We start from the raw sequence: 23,237 nt of genomic DNA on the forward strand, positions 1-23,237 counted from the left end.
TAACTGATAAAAGACTATTTATTTATAGGTGCACTGAAAGTAATAATATTAATATACATCATCTGTGCACGAGGTAGGGCCTTAAAAACATCAGCCAATCGTTTACGCGATCATTGCGTAAACGATTGGCCCTCTGGCTTGTCAATCACTGCCGTGACGTTCCTTGTGAGAGACGTGCGCGGATTGGCCCTCTGGCTTGTCAATCACTGCTGCGGCATGCAATGTTTTTGTCAGGTGACAGGAATAACAACTGCAGATTATGAGTTACCTGCGGTGAGTCCGACATAATGAATCGAAAAAACACGACACAGCGAATGCCGGTGGTAAACACTCGTGTTCCAATACGAGTGTTTACGAGTTTTGGGAGGCGTTCCTTTGAAATTAGCTGTGAAGGAGGGGGGGCTGTTCTTACGCATGCGCTCATTTAAAAAACTCAGTAACAGTCTTTGGATTCTCAGTCGACGAAAAAATCCTCTCTATCACCTTTAAGAACCACAACCAGGGTTGTTTCAGTACTGTTTAAAGGATGGAATCCAGACTGGAAAGGCTCATAGAGATTATGTGCTGTTAAATAAGCCTGTAATTGGGAGGCAACAACTTTTTCTTTTTTTACACAAATGCTTCTTTAGCATTTAAAAAACTCTCCTTGTTACAAATATGATAGAACTATCACTTCTACCCCTAAAGATTGCCTTATAAAGAATCTTCCTGACTCGTCTTAACTCATCAGCATACCCGATAGCTCAGAAAAACTTGATGTTGCAACAGAAACTATGGACTCTCGGTTTTCTAGCACTGTAGACAAGGTTGCTCCTTTGCACTTTAAGAAGATTAAGTAGAACAGTCAGACGCCATGGTATAACGAGCACACTCGCACCCTCAAGAGAGCAGCTCAGAAAATGGAACGTAGCTGGAAGAAAACAAAACTAAGGTATTTTGCATTGCATGGAAGGATAGTGTTTCTGCCTATATTTTACAACTTTTTTAGAAGAAAACAAACACAACCCTCGGTATTCATTTGCGGTGGCTATAATAATAAGAAATAGAGCTTCAACAAGTTCAGACATTTCTCAACAGCACAGCAGCAATGACTATGAATTTCTTTACTTGCAAGATTGATACTACCAGAGAGTAAATTATAAACATGACAGCATCTACTACATTATCGCAGAAAAGTGCATTGTAGTGTCCCTGAGGAACAATTCCAATCATTTTTATTTTATATTTTTACAGGAGAGGAAGAATTGTTAAATAATCAAAATCAACAACATGTTAGACTCTATAGTCAAGTCAAGTGAAGTCAAGTCACCTTTATTTATATAGCGCTTTTTACAATGTAGATTGTGTCAAAGCAGCTTTACATTGATAACTGGTACATTATTTTGGCTGCACAGCAGCTCTTAAAGAATAGTGTCAATGCAGGCAGATCAAAGCACTGTTGAATATCAAATGTCAAGTCAAATGTCAAGTGTCCCCAACTAAGCAAGCCTATACTGACTAAGCTACTGAAAGAGATCCTTCCAAAAGTCATAGATCCTCTTCTTAATATAATTAATTCATAATTGATATGTCCCAAAAACATTTATGCTTTATAACCTTTATGCTTTATAATACCTTTATAACAAACAAACAAACAAACAAACAAAAAAACACACAACTTGATCCTAAAGAATTAGATAAATAAAGACCGATTTTGAATCTCCTTTTTCTGTCAAAAATACTTTCCAGTCAAGATTTAGGCCACGTTACAGTACTAAGACTGGTCGCATTAGAGTTACAAATGATTTGCTCTTATCATCAGATCGTGGTTATATCTCTCTATTAGTGTTACTGGATCTTAGTGCTGCATTTGAAAAAAGAAAAAAAAAAAAACAGTAGGTGGAGGCATGGGACTGTCTTTAAGAGTGAGTTAATAGACCATTTTAATAAAAAAATGCTGATTCATTCTTGAATGAAGCAAGGTCGTAAACAATGAAATTATTTTAACTTTGAACACCTTATGAAGGCACAACTGAGATATCTGGGTGAAGACTACAATAGTTACTCAAAAACGTAGTCATGTAATCATCTATACCATCTATAACATTGCACAAATAATTTCAACATAATATAATGAAACACAAGTGCCAAAAATAATTGAGGAAAAAACTTGTTTATTTTTAAATAAGTATATCCACAGATCTAATATGCCATTTACATTTAATTTTAAATACATTTGATAATGCATCTTTTGGCAAAATATGACATTTCATAGTAGTCCCACATCATCACAGAAGTTGACCATTCAAAACACCATATCTTTTATATTTGACAATTCATACTCACATATACCTCATGCCATACATTTAAAATTCATGCACATGCCTGCTTAGTGCTTATTTCTGCAATATTACATTAAAGTAGTCCAATATGGACTCTGGCATTCATGGGCTGTTTGTGTGGAATCACACAATGTCAAAGTACAATCATTTATTTTATGAAAGAAAATTAAACTAAACTGAAAATATAGTAAAAGTGCTTCCACAGTTCAACAAAATCTGACATGTCATAAGGCTTTTTCAGGTGAACATCCCACTTTCATTTAATTATGAATAGCATGAGTGGATATGTAAACTGACATTCTGTGTACTGGATGAATGTGTGTCACTGTGTCGAGATAAGTGACACTATCGTGTGTATGATGCGAGATCCTCGAGGACAGGTGATCAGATCAATGCTGGGATTTTTTATCTTCTCCTCTAAGAGCTGATCCAACTCCCACCTCAGCTCTTTCACCAGCTCAGCCACCTACAGTACATAAACAGTTTCTAATGAAATACTAGCACAGTATACAACTAGCATAGCATAATAAACTAGAGTAAGTCTGTTTTACCTCATGAGACGCAGCAGAAAATTTGATCCAGCCATCATCCAGAGAGATAACGAACTCTCCACGCTGCAGCTCCACGCTCACTCGCCCCCCACCAAACAGCACCATGGGATATACGCACACCATGCTACAGTCACGGATAAACACTCGACTGGTCTTCACTTTCTCGTGGTACACCAGGTATGGGCTGTCATAGTGGCGCACCTACAACGAATGAAACTTCTCAGATGTGACAGCACATGAGGGAAACTTAGGCCATGTTCAGACTGCCAGCAAAAACCTGATTTTTTGCATATCCAAATGGGTTTTTGAAAGTCTTCATTTGGAGGTGGTTTGAAATGCGATTCCAATCAGATTTTTACAGATGGGTCTCAGTCTGGATGCTGTGGCTGTTCAAATTGGATTTCATACGGTCTTTTGCGTCGCTCTTAACGCGAAACTGGTGACAGAAATGCCGTGAGTATTAATTCGGAGTTCAAATGGTCCAAAGATTTTCCCGTTCTGCACCGCAACTCCACAGGGCACTTATTTGGAGAGCGAGATGTTGCACCTCAATTTTACCTGCATCCATTTTGAAAGCCTTGTCAGATATGAAAGCAAGCCTACGCTGTTACCAAAGCAACCTGTGCAGATAGATCGGTTATGTCCGGATAACACACAAATCTTATTTGATAAGATCATTTGCTATTAATAGTGTGGATAAGTCTGCCTGAAAAGATCCAATTTTCCTGAAGTCTGAACATAGCCATACAGTTGATACACTTGATAAAACAATTGAAATGGTTTACATTCAATTAAAAATAATATATTATTTATTATTTTTATTTATTTTAAATGTAAGTATATTTATAAAAATATTATGTAAACACACACATATATTTTTTAAATATTTCATATATATTTACATAATACTTTAAATCATATATATATATATATATATATTAAAAAGACTTTAATAAATGTCCCTAGTTTTTTGGTGTATGATTCAATCAATCATACTCTTGTTTACCAATCATAATCATCCCATATTTTTGTTGTCATTATCATTACTGAAAATGTAATAACTTTCTCTGCCTCTAAAACAAATTTACGGATGACGTAACCAGGGCTTGACATTAACTTTTTTGCTCACCAGCCACTGTGGCTAGTGGTTTTCCAAAGTTACTAGCCACTCAGCATTTTCACTGGCCACAATTCTGATGGTAAATTACATTTTATATGATTAAAGTTGACTTTGTTATGCTTAAATTACTTTATTTTGAGTCATTTTACTTGATTTAGAAGATTTAAAACCCTTTCAAACTTTTAAATGCAGATTGACCCAAATCAAGACTACATTGTATATCAGCTGGTATGTACAGGTGGGCAAGAGGTGGACAATATGAGCATGGGCTAATATGAGAAATTTTATAAGTTATTTGTGTTAGGCTATATAAAAGAACAAAGAAGCAATATACAAAAACAATAGTAAATTAAAAATATATATTTTTTCTGATACAGTAGGTTTATTTAACATATAGCCTACATTTGTTTAACATCTTTTGTTGTTTAATTAACATTAATGACAGACAGGTATTTATTTAATTGGGCTGCTGAATATTGGACGTAACTGACGCATATCCAGTTATTACCCACCTGTTTACGTCCACTTAAGCCATAACCGACTGTATTCACGCGAGATACTCCACACGATGGACATTTAGACATGTGTGCACGTGTATTTGACTATTCAGGCGCGAGGAGAACTGACAGAGAGGGCGCACGCGAGAGAGCGCTTCTGTTGTGTGTCATTCAGCGCAATTCCGCCTATCCCTCCTTCACTAACTGCACGTAAATAACGAATTGTGTGATTGGATTGTAATTTTGTGCTACGACGATCATTTGGCTGTAAACTGAAATTATATTCAACCCGCCAAAGTGGCTAGTGGGAGTGGCTGTCTTACCCGCCACAGCTGAAATCTACCCGCATTTGGCGGGTTGGCGGGTGTTAATGTCAAACCCTGGACGTAACCAAGGATATGCAGACGGCACAATTAATATTTTATACTTAGTAATACTTAGAAATAATATTACCAATAATATCGCAGCCTACTAGTACACATTTTTCACATTTCAATCAAATCCTGATGGACAAAATCCTGCCCTGAATATTCATTTTCACTAGTAAATACATGATTTTAGATGCTAAGTTCATAGCGAATGTAGTTTATGTGTGATAGTTACGGAGAAGTTGACAGATGAAGGGTGTATGTGGACGGCTCCGTCATTCTTGGTCAGGAAGCGCAGTTCTTCTGCTTTGGGCTGCATCTTCATAGCCCCTTTACTAGTGAGCTTATACTTCCCCTGAGGAGATCTCACCTAAACACAACACAGCACGCTTTATTAAACACATTCATGTTAAACATCTAGATAGACTACACAAATTTTGCGACACTGACCTGGACTACATTAGGGTAGAGGGCCGCACACAACATGGCTGACATCAGCTTTGTGTTATCGGAGTTCAGGTTTGCCTGTTGAGGGACAGAAAAAACTTTTTTTAAAAGAAACAGGTCACATGCTGTGGGTACTTTACTACAGAGTTCATAAATTATTACTGCTACTTAAAGGGTTAGTTCACCCAAAAATAAAAATTCTGCCATTCATTACTGTCCCTCATTTGTTTCCAAACCCGTAAGACTTTCGTCCATCTTTGGAACACAAATGACTATCTTTTTGATGAAATCTGAGAGCTTTCTGTCCCTCCATAGACAGCTACATAACTACAACTTTGACACTTTTATAAAGTTCATAAAGAGATTGTAAAACTAATTTATATGAATTGAGTGATTTAGGCCACATTTTCTGAAGAGATTTCTGATTCAGATTGATTTTAAGCTTTTATTGACATATAAACATTAATCAGCGAATATAAACAGAAGCTCAACCAAATGTGCTTGACACATGAGAACAAACCTCATTGGTTCTTGCGGAAGCTCAAACTTGCTGCGTCAAACACGTCAAGCTAAAATTCTTGAACTTCAGTTTACTATAACTGATGTGTTCGCTGATCAATGTTTATATGTGAATAAAAGCCTAAATTCAATCTGTTCATCATATAAAGCAATTGAGTCTCTTCAAAAAAATTTTGACTAAACCGCTCCATTCATATGGATTGGTTTTACGATCTCTTTATGAACTTTTTGAAGCAACAGATGTTATGTAGCTGTCAATGGAAACTCTAATTTCATTAAAAATATCTAAGATGAAACAGCAAAATATTCCAAGGCACTCGTATGGTTAAGCATAAAAGGCCTTTAAAGGGTTAGTTCATCCAAAAATGAAAATAATGTCATTTAATACGCACCCTCATGCCGTTCTACACACGTAAGGCCTTCGTTCATCTTCGGGACACAAATTAAGATATTTTGATGAAATCCGACGGCTCAGTGAGGCCTACATTCAAAGCAATGACATTTCCTCTTTCAAGATCCATAAAGGTACTAAAAACATATTTAAGTTTACGTGAGTACAGTGATGAGAACACTTTTCGTGCGCCAAAAAAACAAAATAGCGACTTTTCAACAATATAGTGATGGGCCGATTTCAAAACACTGCTTCAGAGCTTTACGAATCGAATCACTGACTCGGATCTCCTATCAAACGGCTAAACTGCTGAAATCACGTGACTTTGGCGCTCCGAGTCACTGATTCGATTCGCAAAGCTCCAAAGCAGTGTTTTGAAATCAGCCCATCACTATATTGTTTAAAAGTCATTATTTTGCTTTTTTGGTGCACAAAAAGTATTCTTGTCACTTTATAATATTAAGGTAGAACCACTGTACTCACGTGAACTTAAATATGTTTTTAGTACCTTTATGGATCTTGAGAGAGGAAATGTCATTGCTGTGAATGCAGGCCTCACTGAGCCATCGGATTTAATCAAAATATCTTAATTTGTGTTCCAAAGATGAATGAAGGTCTTACGGGTGTGGAACGACATGAGGGTAATAATAACAAGTAATAAATGACATTATTTTCATTTTTGGGTGAACTAACCCTTTGATAAATCAGGCTAAAGCATAAAAAAAAATTAAGAAGTCGTTGATCACCGCACAACTGATTGCAAATCGTCAAAAGAATGGTTTTGTGGACAATGGATGTGTATCCCGAGGAAGGCTGTGAACGCTTTGATCAAAAACGCTTTGATCAACAACTTTTAAATTTTTAATGATTTAGCCTAATTTACTAAAGGCTACCGAACAGCTATTTTCGGTCTCGGGACAAAATGGTTTTTGGAGGGCCGAAATCAGTGACCAAAACAGATGTTTAAGTAGCGCTTCTCTGATGGCAATTTTTTCACTGTGTTCAGCATCTATTTTGTGCACACAAAGCGGATAAGCTACAAAAGTTAAACATGTCAGCTGTGTGGATACTAGATCTGGATTGACAATATTAATTTCTCGTTTTTAAACGGTAATTATATGGTTTTAAATTTATTTTACCAACAAACTGGAGTACAAACAAAAAGTTGATATAAAAACTGCCTTATGTGCAATTTAAATGTTTGTACAACTCAGTTTTAGCTATTTGAGTGTTTATTTTTAAATACTTTGATTGACTGATTAATTAATTGATCATTAATTTATTATTTATTTGCATCCAGATTTTTTGGTTTCAGCCCCGAATTTTCATTTTGGTGCATCCCAACTTAAAATGGGTATAGATTGAAGTGGAAAGGATTTTTTGATGAACAGTTTGAGGAATAGCATTTTTTTTTTTTTTTATATAGAAATCATTTTAACATTATAAATGCATTTTATTTAATTTTGATGAATTTAATGTGTCCTTGTAATGTGCCCTAATATTTCTTAATAAAAACAGTTATGTAGATTTGCATGAGTTTGACAACAGCATAACAATACAAACAAAAGTATTTTAGGATCATTAGGTTGTTCCATATCACACCACCTTTCAAACAGTCTAAAACCCAGCACTTAATCTCACATATTACTGCTGTCAAAAAAACACTCACTATCCAGAAGAAATAGGATAAAACCTTAAATAATTAACATGCCATTAGTTTTGAAAATAGCAAAATTTCCAAACTGACGTTAATCAGAGACAATCACTAGAATGTTCTTAACACAAATGCACCATTTACATTAATTTTATTTAAATTAAAATTATTTTAACAAAATTATGATATTACATTATAAACTCGTTACATTTAAAACCAGCTGTCTCAGACCAGTAATAATTAAATTACTAATTTAAAATAAATAAATATTTACTTTAAGAAAAATAAAACATTTTTTACATTACAATTTTACATTACTTTTACAATTACAAATCCTTTCAAAGCTGTATCCCTACTACTTTTCAACACTTTCAGATATTTATGAAAACATGTAAACAAGGGAATATCTAGAAGATCTTCTTTCCCTATTTCTATGATCTTAGTGCATAAACAAGTCTGCCCCAGCACTCAAAAATCACTGTTACCTCATAACCCGTGGCCTCCAGCACCCCATCACTTCCTTTTGAGCTCATTTTTTCAATGACCCTGGCTTTCAGTCCATCCTTCATAAAGCCAATGTCAGACAGGAGCTCTGCAAACTGCCTTTTAAGACACGCTATCTCCTGAGAGAACACACACAAAACAAAGATTATACAAGTGTGCCAAAATGACTGACATCTGTGCTGAGCTGATCAGAGACCAGTCTCACCTGTAAGCCCCGGATCGAGAGGAAGTTCTCTCTGCAGTACTGGTAACCAGCCTTAAAGCCGTTCTGTGCTGCGTTACACCAACCCTGAACACAACACGAGTCTCTGTGATTATAACAGCAAACGGCACATTTCATGAACATGAACTATAAATAAACATGTATTGAATAATGAACTAGGCCCAGATCTTCATCAGCACTTTTCAGAAATGCATAAATAAAGACATTCTGACTGATAGGACGATCAGTAGTAGATCAATATATTGGGAAGACTAATTATTTTTTAAATTATTAGAACTGGCTGATAAAATGTCTACTGGGCTAATTAGCAGAAGTGTTGCTTGTGTCAAATACAAAAGCTTCTGACAGTCTTGTAAACGGAAAATAAACTATTTCAATATATTGAAAAAACATTCTGTGAATTTTAAGTAAACAATGAAATGAAAACAAATGATACAGATATGCAGATGTGAATAGATTTTTTAGATTTAGATTTTTTTTTAATTTCACAGTATATGTATACAGTATATACAGTATATATACAGTATATTTTATTTCACACCGATTGTGAGTGTGTGTATGTGTTTGTGGAATCAGCTCTGGAACGAGTTGCAAAAGTCTGTGGATATATTTAAAGGCCAAATATAATAAATACTGTAAAATACAATTATCTAATATCTTTTCTTTTTTTTTTTTAAAAAAGGAAAGCAAATGGTAATGGATGTGTATATCATAATGAACTGTGTATCTCTAGTCTTTAATTTAACCAGAGCATGTACTGACCTTGTACGCCTGCAGCAAAGCTAGATGGTCACTGTTTGCCAAAGAGAAACCCAACTTCTTCTCATTAGCTTCCTCTCGTTTATCCCAGGGAGACACCTGTGAGTGTAGCCACCAAGAGAGCATGGATCTCAGCTAACATAGTACTACATTGGGAGTATTATCATCTACTACATTTGTCTAGTGACTTACGAATGGACTCTTGAAGGCCAGGCTGGCGGCGATGGTGAGAGCAGGGTCCAGGCAGCGAAAGATGGCTCCCAGCAGCATGAGTTTACCGATGCGGACGTCCACGGGCAGACAGGCCAAATGCCAGCCCAGTGGAGTAAGAGACTCCTCATCTGTCAGGGCGCCCAGGGCACACAGGCGCTGTTTAGCAGACTCCAGACTGCCTTCTGTGGGCGGCTCAATCAGCTGGGAGAAAACGGAGTCCAGAGGACGCTCCGCAAACACATCCAGCACCTTAACCCTGAGAGAGAAGAGCAGAAACGGGGTCAAGTTTAAACTATTAAAGGGTTATTTCACCCCAAAAAAATCTAATTCTGTCATCAGTTACTCACTCTTATGTCGTTCCAGCCCACAAGACTTCTTTTTTGACACACAAATGAAAATATTTTTAATGCAATCTAAGTGATTTCTGTCCCATAAATGGATCGATAAAGGGATTGTAAAATATATCCATATGAACTGAGCGGTTTATACTTCTGAATAGACACAATCGCTTCATATGATGAACAAATTTAATTTTATTCACATATAAACATTGATCAGTGAACATACAAGAGCACTCAAATATGGTAAAATGAAGCTCAATCGTACTTTCTTGATGCACGAGAACATCCCTCATTGGTTTCTTGAGGAAACTCAAAAGCTTGAGTTTCCATTTGTTTACATGCGAATAATAAATTAAATCTTTTCATCATATAGAGGGCTCACGTCTCTTTGGAAGACAGGGATTTAACTGCTTGATTCATAAGGATTTATTTTACAATAGACTTGAATAGACTTTAGACTTTTAATGGAGGGACTGAAATCAGATTTCATTAAACATACCTTAATTTGTGTTCTGAAGGTGAACAAAAGTGGATTTGGAACAATATGAGGGTCAGTAAATTATGACAGAATATAGATTTTTAGATCAACTAACCCTTTAAGATCTTAACCAATAATTCTTAGGTTTCAAATCAGGTTTACTTATGTTAATTAAAAGGCTGTTTTTTCCTTTTAAATTAAAGTGAAGTGACATGAGGGCCAAGTATGGCAACCCATACTCAGAATTTGACCACATACACAAACTCCCTGCATTTAACCCATTCAAGTGAGTACATACACATTATGAGTAGAGAGTAGTGGACACACACACACCCAGAGCAGTGGGCAGCCATTTTGCTGTGGCGCCCGGGGAGCGATTGGGGGTTTGGTGCCTTGTTCAAAGGCACCTAAGTCATGGGTATTGAGGGCTGTTCATACACTCCCTAACCCACATTTGCCTGCCGGTATTGAGAATCGAACCCGCAAACTTCAGGATACAAGTCTGACTCTTTAACCATTAGGCCACGACTACCAAATATGAAGATGGTTACCTTAGACAAAGCTGCTCAAGAGGAACTCTCTGGATCTCAGGCAGCTGCTGTTGGCTCAGGTGGTGTGCGAAACGGTGGCTCGTAAACAGATGGAAGCAGACGCCTGATGCTACACGACCAGCACGGCCTTTTCTCTGAAGAGCGTTGGCACGAGACTCCCACACGTCCTCTAGACTCTCCATACTGCGACTGGCATCGTACCTAACACGCATGCACAAATTTATGATAATGCATCCAAATCCACAAAGAACATTCAATGTTATCCAGGAAAAATAAACATCTAGATTTTTTGACAGGGTTTAACAAATGCAAGCTTCAGCACCAATATGCCGTAAACAGTGAGTCAAACCTCTTCTCCTTCATCCGGCCAGAGTCTATGACATACACCACATCATCAATGGTTACAGAAGTTTCAGCAATGTTGGTGGAGATGATGATTTTGGTCACACCCTCAGGTGGGCGGGTAAAGACCGCCTGCTGCTCCTCATTGGACAGGGATGAGTGTAAAGGATACACTGCACACCTGGAAATTTTACACACAAACATAACTAAATATTATCATCTGTTTTTTACAGGTGAATCTGACAAAAACATGTTCAAGTCACATCTCAGCCCAAATTTGATTATTTGTTTTATTAGTTTTATAATAATCTACACTATTGTTCAAAAGTTTGGGGTTGGTTACAATTTTATGTTCACTAAGGCTGCACTTATTTGATCAAAAATACAATAAAAATAATATTGTGAAATATTATTACAATTCAAACTAATTTAAATTTAATTTATTTCTGTAATGGCAAAGCTGAATCTTCAGCAGCCATTACTTCAGTCTCAGTGTCACATGATCCTTCAGATATCATTCTAATATGCTGATTTGATGCTCAAGAAACATTACTTTGATAAACAGAAAGTTCAAAAGAACAGCATTTCTGTGAAATAGAAATCTTTTGTAACATTATAAATTTCTTTATTTATAAATTTTCTTTAACAATTTAATGCATACTTGTTGAATAAAACTATTAATTTCTTTCTTAGTGATCTTACTGACTCGTCTTATGAACGATAGTGTATAATATTATAATATCAATGTGATATTAAAAAATATATATATTTTTAAGATCAATAAGAGTTTTGTATAGACCGTGACATTATTTTCTTGATAATTTTTTAATCACTGTAATTTATGTTTTTCAATGCGTTTTTCATTCTTAATGGTGATTCTCCCTAAACTCTTTTATTTACTAGTTAATTAGCATAAATCACAGATACAGTAGTACAAATACTACCATTATGGATAAAAACATAGTCATTACATCATAGTAATAAGAAAACAGGGTCAAAGGCTTTCTTTATTAAAATAAAAATGATGTCATGGTGCAAAAAAATATTTTCCTTTGATTTCAGACTTAATGTCCAGGACATGTTCTTTGTAAATTCACTCATAAAGACTCTTTTTTTAAAAAAAAAAAACTGCCAATTTACATGAACAACAATAACTGAACTACTGGCACCATTAAAAAAATGTACCTGTTTGTTCGTCTATTATTGAACATCCTATTAGACTGCAGCTGTTCATATAATTGCTTTATTTCTGCCAGTCCTGGTAGGAAGACCAAAACAGCCCCTGTGCATTCACACACAAAAAAAAGCAGTCAATCACTGTGACCTTTTTAACCTTGATAAGGAAGCTGTAATTATTTTAAACAGGCATGTAGTGCAGGGGTTTATTGTGCTCTTTACCAGGTGGGTAGCTGTGGTCTCCATCAACAATCCACTCCAACAGACTCTCCACCAGGTCCATGTTGATTTTGTCAAGATCCATAGCAGCCAACGTTTTCACCACAGACTTTGAGTAATCTTAACAAGAGATGCACAAAGATATTTCACTCACTAGAGTTCAGTGTGTTATATCAGATTACACAGAGATCTAATATAAGGAATGCATTTAACAAGCAGGTTGAACTTTTTGCAAATACTAAAGACAGAAATGAGTTTAACCCTCATGTTTTGACTTGGAGAGGATGAATGATTCCACCAGATATAACATTTCTTTTGCTTGAGAATCAGTACCACAGCAAACATGAATATTAAAAACAAGAATTAATCTATCATAACTTGTAATAAGTCCACTTAAAGTTTGGCAAACTCATCAATAAACAGATTCAACTCCTTTGTAGATTTAGGAGGATGATAAATTAGTGCCACCACAACTGAATTATCTGCATTTAGTTGAAACAGTTGTAAGTCAAAACTAATGAGAGATTTGAAAGCATTTGGAAACATTAAATTAGGTTAAGAATCTTCACAGCACAAGGGTTAAAATGAGTTTAAAACAAATAACAGAATTCTAGTGTTCTTACTGGAATATCGGACAGTGAGCTCCTGTTGACTGAGCTGCTGATCAGGGATGGAGTCTTTGATCGAATCCTTTTTCATTAAGGAGGTAAAGGACCAGCCACCACCATCATCATCAAAGTCTTCAACAAGAGCCCGGCCCTTCCCATAGGCACCACCCTGACCGGGGGGACGATTCTGCTTTGTGGAGCGTCGGTATGGACTACCATCTTCAATTACATACCTTCACATCAAATGAACAAAACGTGTTGTAAAGACAGTATTTATATTATTGTGTGAAGAATACACATAGAAAAATAATTGTAGACTAAGCAATATGTATTTTATGTTAATACCTGGTCTTAGCGATGGCATCTTCAAGAAAGAACTGCTCCACTGGGAATGTACGTCCTTCAGATAGGAAAGTCAGTTTCGAAAAAGCAAGTAAGAAATGTGGAATAGGTTACATCTAGAGTTTACATATTTTTAAAAGGTGCACTAAGAATCTTTTTTCATGGTAAAAAAGTATTCAGAACATGAATCAGTGAATGTTTAAAGAGAACATATAATGCCTTTTTTACATTTTCAACTTTCTTTGGTGAGTATTGTTGCAGTTTGAGCATGAAAAGGTCTGCAAAGTGCATACGTCACAATATTCCTCATTTAAATAATTCCCACCCAAGGCATGCGTAAAAAATGGGGCGAGGCCTAGTGCGTTGAAACCTGGGCTGCGTTTAGCCCCGACAAAACGTTGCAAAACGTTTTTTTAAATGGAAACGGTGGTGCATTGAATACTCTGTTCTGATGACGCAAGAGTCGCAACTATGGCAGCTGAGAAGGCCATTCTTTGTGTTCTTTTTGAAGAATTTTCAGAGCCTGATTAAATAAGTATAAATACATGTTTAATACTACAAAATACGCTCAATGTTACAGTCACTGCCCTTGCCGTCCAGAATAAAAGAACATCCCAATCGAGTGAAGGGATTTGTGGAAACTTCTAATTATTGTGATACAACATTTGCCTTGCATTTCGTTCAAACCCGGAAAACGTAGCAAAACGTTGCGCAAAATGTTTCCCCTGCTGTTATGTTAAGGGTGTGACATTTCAAACTCGCATAAAGCGTTTAACCAATCACAACACACTGGTCCAGCCAATCAATCAGAGCACAGTGAGCTTTTCAGAATAAGTGGCTTCACAGAGACAGGAATTAAACAGAGAGTTACTAACAGACAGGAAAGAGAGGTGCTGCAACAATGTAAAATATGTGGAAAATAATGTTTTTTTGAACATTTAAGCATGAAAACATATTCTAGTAGGCCCCAAAAACAAAATTAAGACTTTGTAAAAGGGTATAATAGGTCCTCTTTAATGAAAAGTGTAAATTATGCTTTCTTTCTTTGTCGGTAATGGGGTAGAGTACCTGGTATATGGATGCTGGGACAGTTGTTGAAGTACTGTGAGAAGAGCTCAGCATTCAGGGTTGCACTCATCATAATTATTTTCAGATCCGTCCTTTTTCCAATCAGATCCTTCAGAACCAGCAATAAGAAGTCACTGCGAGACAGAAATAATTTTACTGTCAGATTCGCATCATGTGACTGTGTTGTTATGTGCATGTGTGCCTTCCACAGACCTCTCTTCTGTCCGTTCATGGACCTCATCCACGATCACATGTGTAATGCCGCTGAGCTCAGAGTCACCTTCTAGCCTCCGCAAAAGGACACCGGTGGTGCAGAACATCAGCCTTGTGCTGGAGGACTGGATACAAGGAAACATACAATAACATTAGGATGTCCAGTTTTTTTCCAGCAAGAATGCATTAAATTTATCAAAAGTGACAGTAAAGACATTTACAATGTTACAAAAGATTTCCATTTCAAATTAAATGCTGTTCTTTTGAACTTTCTGTTCATCAGAGAATCCTGATGAAAATGTATCACAGTTTCTTGGTGTTTATGCATTTGCCTGAAATTATTTTATTCAATGTATGAAACCATAATATGGACCAAATGTTATTGCAACCAATTTAATTGAAAATGTTTAATGCAGGAAATAAAATATAGTAGAAAATAAATTCTTGGTCTGCTCAGACTTGTAGTTCAGTTCTCTTGGTTCTTTTGGTCCGGGCCAAAAAAGAAAATGATACAAATCACTTATTTGTGTGCATTTTCAAGCAATTATGGCAGCAGTAATTTAACAAATGATAATCAAATGACAAAGAAAATCTTTAAGAATATATTGTAAATATCTGATGTATTGCTCATTCTCAAGTAGCAGCAGTAATTGTGGTTGCATGTAAAAACTGTGTTACCCTGACGGTCTCCAGACGGATCTGGTAGCCTGTAGAGTGACCCAGGGCCTCTGCTCGTTCCTGGGCCACTCGGGTCGCCACAGTGATGGCAGAGATTCTGCGTGGCTGAGTGCAAATAATATTGGCCACTCTATCCATCCGCCCAGTCTGGAGGAAATTATCCAAGATAAACTGAGGAATCTGAGTGGTTTTCCCGCACCTGAAATTATATTCATTCAGACATCAAGAGAAGTTAAGAACGTCAACGAAAAAGAAAAACTGGTTAACAGAATATAAATGCTGCAGAACATAGTCCTACCCAGTCATCCCGCTGATGACGAGAACCTGATTCTTATCCAAACACTCCAATATGGCCTCTTTCTTCTGCCATGCAGGTAGCTTCTGCCTCTGCTCCTGCATCGATGTATACCGCCTCGAAGACTGACAGAGAGAACACACAAGGATCGGTTAACCCAAATGATAATACTGAAAAATCTATTTCAATCACTTTCTTCTGTGTAACACAAAAGGTGAACATTTGAACAATATCCTGGCTGCTCTCTTCCACTGATAATGAAGCTGAATGGGGACAGAGTGTTGTCAAGCTCCAAAATGACAAAGAAATCACTCCAAAAGTGCTTTATAATGAGCTTTGGTCATAAGCAATGGGAGAATGAATGAAGTTTGAGAAATTTACAGAAAAAATTTGTTAAAGGCAGCATATGTGATTTAAAAGCTACAGTGAAGGGCAAGATTTTTGGTAAATAAAACTTAAAGGGTTAGTTCACCCAAAAATGAAAATTCTATCATTAATTACTCACCCTCATGCCGTTCCACACCCGTAAGACCTTCATTCATCTTCAGAACACAAATTAAGATATTTTAGTTGAAATCCGATGGCTCCGTGAGGCCTCCATAGGGAGCAATGGACACTTCCTCTCTCAAGATCCATAAAGGTACTAAAATCATATTTAAATCGGTTCACGTGAGTACAGTGGTTCAATATTAATATTATAAAGCAACAAGAATATTTTTGGAGCGGCAAAAAAACAAAATAATGACTTATTTAGTGATGGCCGATTTCAAAACACTGCTTCATGAAGCATCGGAGCACAAATGAATCAGTGTATCGAATCATGATTCAGATCGCGTGTTGTTATTTTGTTTTTTTGGCGCTCCAAAAATATTCTTGTTGCTTTATAATATTAATATTGAACCACTGTACTCACGTGAACCGATTTAAATATGTTTTTAGTACATTTATGGATCTTGAGAGAGGAAGTGTCCATTGCTCCCTATGGAGGCCTCACGGAGCCATCGGATTTCAACTAAAATATCTTAATTTGTGTTCTGAACATTAACGAAGGTCTTACGGGTGTGGAACGGCATGAGGGTAAGTAATAAATGACAGAATTTTCATTTTTGGGTGAACTAACCCTTTAAATCTCAGTCTGTATGATACGTAAAACTATCTTATGATTTCAGACTATTTTTTATAAAGCTTTTTCAAAGCATTTTTTGAGTACTATATGTTCCATGAAAGAAAGTTGTAAAGTCCTAAAACCCAGAAACAAGTTGCCATTTTGCACTTTCATTGCCTTTGTCCCTGAAGTCAGTGTTTCTTTTTTATTCGTTTTTGGTCTGTGGTTAACACAAGCTCAAAATATTTATATTATTCTATGACATAAAATGCATCAGTAATACCACACTCGTGATTTTTAAGTCTTGAAAAAGATGGTTGCTAACAAGTGGTTAAATGGTACGCCAGAGGTTGTGGAGGACATTAAATGTCATCACAGTGAACATGCACTCTTACAAACTATTCAAACTCAAACTTTCCAACTTGTAGATTTTAAATAAAGATTGTAAGAGTTGTTGGAAGCTTAGCGGTGGTGAAGTTGAAGTCATACGACCATGGTGTAGTTTTTTTTTAGCCTAACTTTATCTTTTTGCTTCTGCCAAATGTATTTAGGCCCCAAAGCTGTATTAATTTGTGAGGATTATCTTAATGAACAAAATGTGTAAGAATAATAAACTTTTGTTGGCCAAAGAGCATATTTTCTGTAATAATCCATAACTCAATGGGAAAATCCTATTGGCTTTTTTGTCGAGAGAACCAGGGTGATGTTAACTTCAGAGTTGGCCTACAAAAATATGTCATCCCGGCAGCACTCTATACAGGTTTGAAACCATATAATGGTGTGTAAATGATGGCAATGATAGCAAAAATTCATAATTTACTACACCAAAAACAATGAGGGCAGGGTAGGTCTTGCACAATCGTCATGTGTGTTACCTGTTTCTTCTTGAACTCTCTGCACAGCTTCTTATTCTCTTGCTGTATTTGCTCAGTTTTGATCTCGGGCTTCTTCACCATCTTCTTCCTCAAGTTAACATAGCTTTCGTTTACCACTGGGATACATTCCTCTTCATCATCATAATCATCCTCGTCTTGTTCTTCATCAATATCCTCTCTTAGGAATGAAGCATCTAAATGAACACACAGTGAGTAAATGATAACAGAATTTTCAATTTTGGGTTAAGTATGGTATGACAAGTTTTGAGACGTCCAATCCCTCACCTTCCTTTTGATTCAGTCTGTGGTTTGTGGTCTCGGTGGTCTTGGTTAATCGATCTCTAGTTGCTGTACCATTCGTAATGCTGTCAACGGTGTTCCTACTGCTCCGACTCCTTGCCGGAGTAACGGTGGGTGGAGCCAGAACTGGGGGCGGAGAGCTGTACTTGTGATGAGCAGCTGACAGCAGCTCTCTGACAGGTCCATCCTCCTCCAGACAGGAAATGAGGGTGTAGACCACCGGCTCACCTTCCTGCGCAGCACTGAGTGACTGACCGAACAGGTACTCTGTGACATTAAGACGGCCCGGCCCTGAAAGCGATTCATCAGTGCTACTGAAGGCCACAAATGGAGGTTGAAAAGGATAAAAACTACCTGGTTGGAAACGAATCTCCAGCTGGTAAATGGGAGCTTCTATGCTGCTAAACCCTGGTTGACTTGCCGTACAAAAATCTTTGTATGAGCTTGATTCATTCGTTTGGTGCTTGAACTTGCAGCGGCTGCCAAACTTACAGCCTGCCCCCTTTAGGTAAAACTTGCAAATCTGATTGGACCCCGACTGCTTTTTACAATTTGCAGAGTCTGAAATTTTTATCCGACTTTCATCCAACCATAGCAAATCTAGCTGAATAGTCCAAACACGACTGCTGATGCGCTCACAGAACCGCTCCCCGTAGATCGCGGTCAAAGCGAGGGCCTCTTCCTGTCGCAAAGCTACACATTCCTCCTGTGAAGGGAGGTCGGACGTCTGGGGGCTGAGGGCACTAGAGCCAAAACGTTCAGTGAACATCTGGGATAGGAGGAGCTCTAATGTTGCTCCAACCTCACCACATCCACTTTCGTCTCCAGCCTGCAAAGCTTGTCTACTGCGCTCACGGTCAAACCCATACCTGAAACACGGGAAATCCTGAGTTACTAAAATATTAAGTGAACAACCAGATTTAGTACTTTATAGAAGTAAGCTAAAAAGTACACTACCATCCAGACATAAACTATTGGCACACGTTATGCACACTGTATAAAAAAAAAAGAAAAAAGTTTGTGATTTTTACAGAAAATAAACTGTAAAAATGCTTTGGTAAAAACCCGTTAACTGGTTAACTTTAAGTTACTTTACCTTACCATGTAGGGTGAAAAGCTGTTAATGGTTGAACACAGCAATATATGTAATTTAACTGTGAAATACTGTACAATTTATGGTTATTGCAAGTATGAATTACCATATAATTTATGTTTAAAAAAAGAAATAAAAAGACATTTCCCGATGTCCCCACGTGACATATCACATATGATTACATTTTTTATAAATAATTTTGTTTCTTCTCATTTTTTTTATCAGTATTATACATTAGAGTTTTTTGTGTGACCATTTTATGTTACTTTTTACACTTATTACATAAAAACAATGAAACAATATATTGTGAGTAACTGTAAATGGTTTAACATTGCATTATATGTAAATTTACTGTAAAATACTGTCAAATTTATGGTTATTGCAAGTAAAACATATGAATTACCATATAATTTTATGGTAAAAAACAACAAAATGACATTCTTAGAGATTTTATATAAATAATTTTGGTTCTTCTCATTTATGTTATAAATAACGTATATTAGGGTGTTTTGTGTGTTACATTATCTGTGTTTTGTCTTTGTATGACCCTCTGCACTGTCTATACATGAGTATTGGCCATGTTTTATGGACAGGCCACTTACAATGATCTCTAATTCATCATGTGGCTTTCAATTGTACCACCTGTATTATCATGGTGGTTACCAGTACATTTTAAGGTAAAAAGCAGATTTATGTAATTGATTGATGTATTAATATTATATCAAATAATTAAATATACGGTTATAAGTTGTATAATATACAGCAGGCACCAATATATCATCCCGTAATCCCTCAAACATTATCACTCTATTTTTTACAGTGAATTTCTGACAACCACAGCTGCTGGTTTTTTGTTTGTTTTGTTTTTACTGTAAATCGAAAAGGTTTTTCAATAATCTTAAAATATTAGTAGTGTTGTCTGTTAGCTAGTGTGTACCTGCAAAGAGTGCCCAGAGCAAACAGGGAGATCACCGGCTCTGGCTTTGCATGCTTCTCCTCGGTCGAATCCTCCATCCAGTCCTCATTCTCTGCATATTCCACTCCATCATCATGGGTTACCCAGAACTGACCCTCTCCACGATGGTCCAACTCATCATACTCTTCTTCTTCATTCTCTTCCTCCTCACCACCTTCACAATCAGAGCCGCTATATGACAAAAATACATTATTCAACACTGAACAAGCAATATAAACCGATATAAAGTACTATTTAGATTGCAAAAGAGAGGTTTAGAAGTAAAACTCCCATTAATTTTCTCCATTCATTTTTTAACAATTATGTATATGTGGTTTGACAAAGTCAATCATTTGATATATGTATAGTTGCAAAATACAGATTCATAGTATTTACAATAGATGTACCTTTAACATTTATCACAGCCTTAAGTGACTTTATTAAAAGAGCAAGTTTGTTACAAAAAGCCTATAAAAAGGAGGAGTCTTGGAATTTGTCATTCAGAATTATAAAGTTTACAAATTGGCCATAATAATAGATACTTTCTGTCACATTCAATGTTCTTGTTTAATTCTTTTTTGCAAAAAAAGTTCAAAATGTCTGTACAATTTGACAATACAAAAGCAACTTTTATGTCAGTTGACATTTTACATCAAACCAAAACTTGCAATGCTTCATAGTTCATTCCCTCAAAACATAATATTAATCTCTAATACAGCTATTATTAAAATCAAAGTGTGTAATGTTGTGATACATCTTGGAGTTGGTTGGATTGGTTTGGTTTGTCTTAAAACTAGTCTTACTTTGTACTTACAGAACCAAGGCCAAAAAAAAAGTGGATGGCCACTGTTGCCTCTGTAGAAATAAACACAAGTTCACCTGTTTGATGTGTGATACTCCTGGTTTTGAAGTTCCCGGAGCAGTTCTTTGACTTGTAGTTTGTTCTCTGATGTCATGTGTATCTTTTGAAGGGGCAGTTGCACTTGCTCGGGTCTAAATCTGAATCTCTTCTCCTCCTCATCATCATGTTTTCTGGGCAGTCCCAGAGATCTTCCTCTGCCAGTTCCTCCACGAGCCCCACGGACACCTCCACCTCTTGAACCTCTAGATGAAGGAGGCTTGAATGACTGACTGGGACCAAAATCCAGGCTGAAATCATCTCCATCATCCCAGCCTCCAGTGGCAGCTTTCCTGCTTCCACCACCACCACCACCTCCTCCTCCTCCTCCTCCTCCTCTTCCTCTTCCTCTTCCTCCTCTGGGTTTATTGAACCGTCCTCCACCCCGGTTGGGTTTACTTCTCCTTCCACTCATTAGTTCAGCAACTTCAGCTCCCTTTTCGTGTATTTTCTTTCAACTGAATCATGTATGTGTCAATACACGTATCCTGAAAGGCATCAATTGAATCAGCAAACAAGATAATATAATGAATTCACATATCTATTTGCTTATTTACATTTACCCGTTGACATTTTATTTGTAAAGATTATAAGCATAAATCAAACCATTTAAGTGTGGAAACAGTAGCCACACATAAGTTAGGACGTACAGTTGGTTGTAGATACTACAGGGTTAGCTACTATATGTTGTGAGTAACTTACAGTCGGTTAAAAATAAAAGTTATTTGACAATGAAAGCGAACTCACAAATAATTTTGATCATCAATATGAAGTTTCGCGAATTTGTTGCTCTACAGTTATAGCTACTTTTGTATCAATCTGGACATCCAGATTGAAACCTGCAGCAAGACAAAAAGCTTAAACAGGAAACATGCTGCATTTTTCACAATAAAAGTCAGGTTTGCCGCAAAGTAAAAGCTTCAGCGAAGGTTTGGTTTATATTGTTTTATTTATTAATTTTTATGTTTTTTTTATTTATTAATTTTAATTTATTAATATTTTTGTGTTGTTTTATAAAAAAAAAAGCTTTCCCATATTATTGAAAATAGCTTTAGCTAATAGCTGTTCAATTCATGATTGAAGATGTTTAAAGATGGACATTACAATCAATCAAAACAATACAATCAATAAATAGGTTCAGTAGTCTATAAAAAAATTATTTTACCATATTACAAATGAGAAAAGGGAATTCTGTGTCTTGCTTAGGCCTACATGCTAGTTTGACCTAGCATACTGGCAAAGGCAAACACAGCGCTGCAGTTGACTGCACTGTTTGTAATGGTCCAATTACACGAGATAGAGAGCTTAAAAGCTCTGACACAGAGGACAGGTTGTTGAGTTCACAAAATTAAGTATTTTCAGTCCAACAAGTCCAGTGAATAGTTTGTGAGTCATTTTAGCATTCCAGCTTATTCTGGGTGTTTTGTTCTCTGAACTCATTCTGGGTATACAAGCCATTTATAGCTAATGAACTTGACCCTCAGAAATATAGAGTTAATAATGTGCCATAATTAAACAAACAAATCCAGCATTTTGCAAACAAACACAATCTGCTTTGCAAAGGAAAACTTGACTCGCAAACAAACAGAATATCACTTTTGTAGCTGTTAGAATCGTTTTATTATGTATTCTGTATTTTCTACCACTGAGGCGTTACAGCCTTTATATTTGCTGCCTCTGTTTAAACAGATCTGCCTTTTTCTTTTTTTCTTTGGGAATATCCCTAAATTAAGAATAGAAAACACTCTAGAAAAAAGAAAAAAAGAAAATAAACGGTCTATTTAAGTTATAGGCCTACTTATGGAGTTAATATTATGCCATAATTAAACAAACAAATCCAGCATTTTGCAAACAAACACGAACTGCTTTGCAAAAGAAAATTCGGCTCGCAAACAAACAAACAGAAAGTGATGTGAAAATACAAAGGTCAGTTTGAGCAAACACGCAGATGAGTTACAAATATATGTATTGTGTTTTACAAATATAAATAAATGAGCCTACATCATATTTCACAAATAAATACAAACCATCCTACAAATGGCATGTAATCTTTTAACAAATACCAAATCTAGTGCATACATATGCACACCTGTCTGTTAGGATTGCAAGACCTTTTTATGAGATCTCTCGGCT

General features: G+C 36.4%; 1 protein-coding gene across 1 annotated transcript; it reads right to left on the reverse strand.

The window, feature by feature from the left end:
* Positions 1-2,136: 2,136 nt before the first annotated feature.
* On the reverse strand, positions 2,137-21,992 carry dhx57 (DEAH (Asp-Glu-Ala-Asp/His) box polypeptide 57). The gene is made up of 23 exons (XM_048205599.1): positions 21,852-21,992; positions 21,086-21,592; positions 20,189-20,398; positions 18,144-19,027; positions 17,859-18,052; positions 15,882-16,003; positions 15,584-15,782; positions 14,906-15,030; positions 14,693-14,826; positions 13,628-13,682; positions 13,298-13,515; positions 12,678-12,794; positions 12,465-12,561; positions 11,287-11,460; positions 10,938-11,138; positions 9,547-9,823; positions 9,358-9,453; positions 8,578-8,661; positions 8,354-8,491; positions 5,308-5,382; positions 5,093-5,227; positions 2,873-3,073; positions 2,137-2,787 (listed from the first exon to the last, which is right to left on the reverse strand). Exons 2-23 carry the CDS (start codon positions 21,517-21,519, stop codon positions 2,644-2,646), a joined length of 4,314 nt encoding a protein of 1,437 aa, XP_048061556.1. The 5' UTR covers positions 21,520-21,592; positions 21,852-21,992; the 3' UTR covers positions 2,137-2,643.
* Positions 21,993-23,237: the final 1,245 nt, after the last annotated feature.

Source organism: Megalobrama amblycephala, linkage group LG10 (genome assembly GCF_018812025.1).
Source record: "Megalobrama amblycephala isolate DHTTF-2021 linkage group LG10, ASM1881202v1, whole genome shotgun sequence".
Classification (NCBI taxonomy): Eukaryota; Metazoa; Chordata; class Actinopteri; order Cypriniformes; family Xenocyprididae; genus Megalobrama; species Megalobrama amblycephala.

Coding starts and splice junctions, on each gene's coding strand:
- dhx57 (XM_048205599.1), bottom strand. CDS start 21,519: ATGAGTGGAAGGAGAAGTAAACCCAACCGGGGTGGAGGACGGTTCAAT. Junction 18,053..18,143: donor CAGACTGAATCAAAAGGAAG/GTGAGGGATTGG, acceptor GTGTTCATTTAG/ATGCTTCATTCCTAAGAGAG. Junction 5,383..8,353: donor TGGAGGCCACGGGTTATGAG/GTAACAGTGATT, acceptor GTCCCTCAACAG/GCAAACCTGAACTCCGATAA.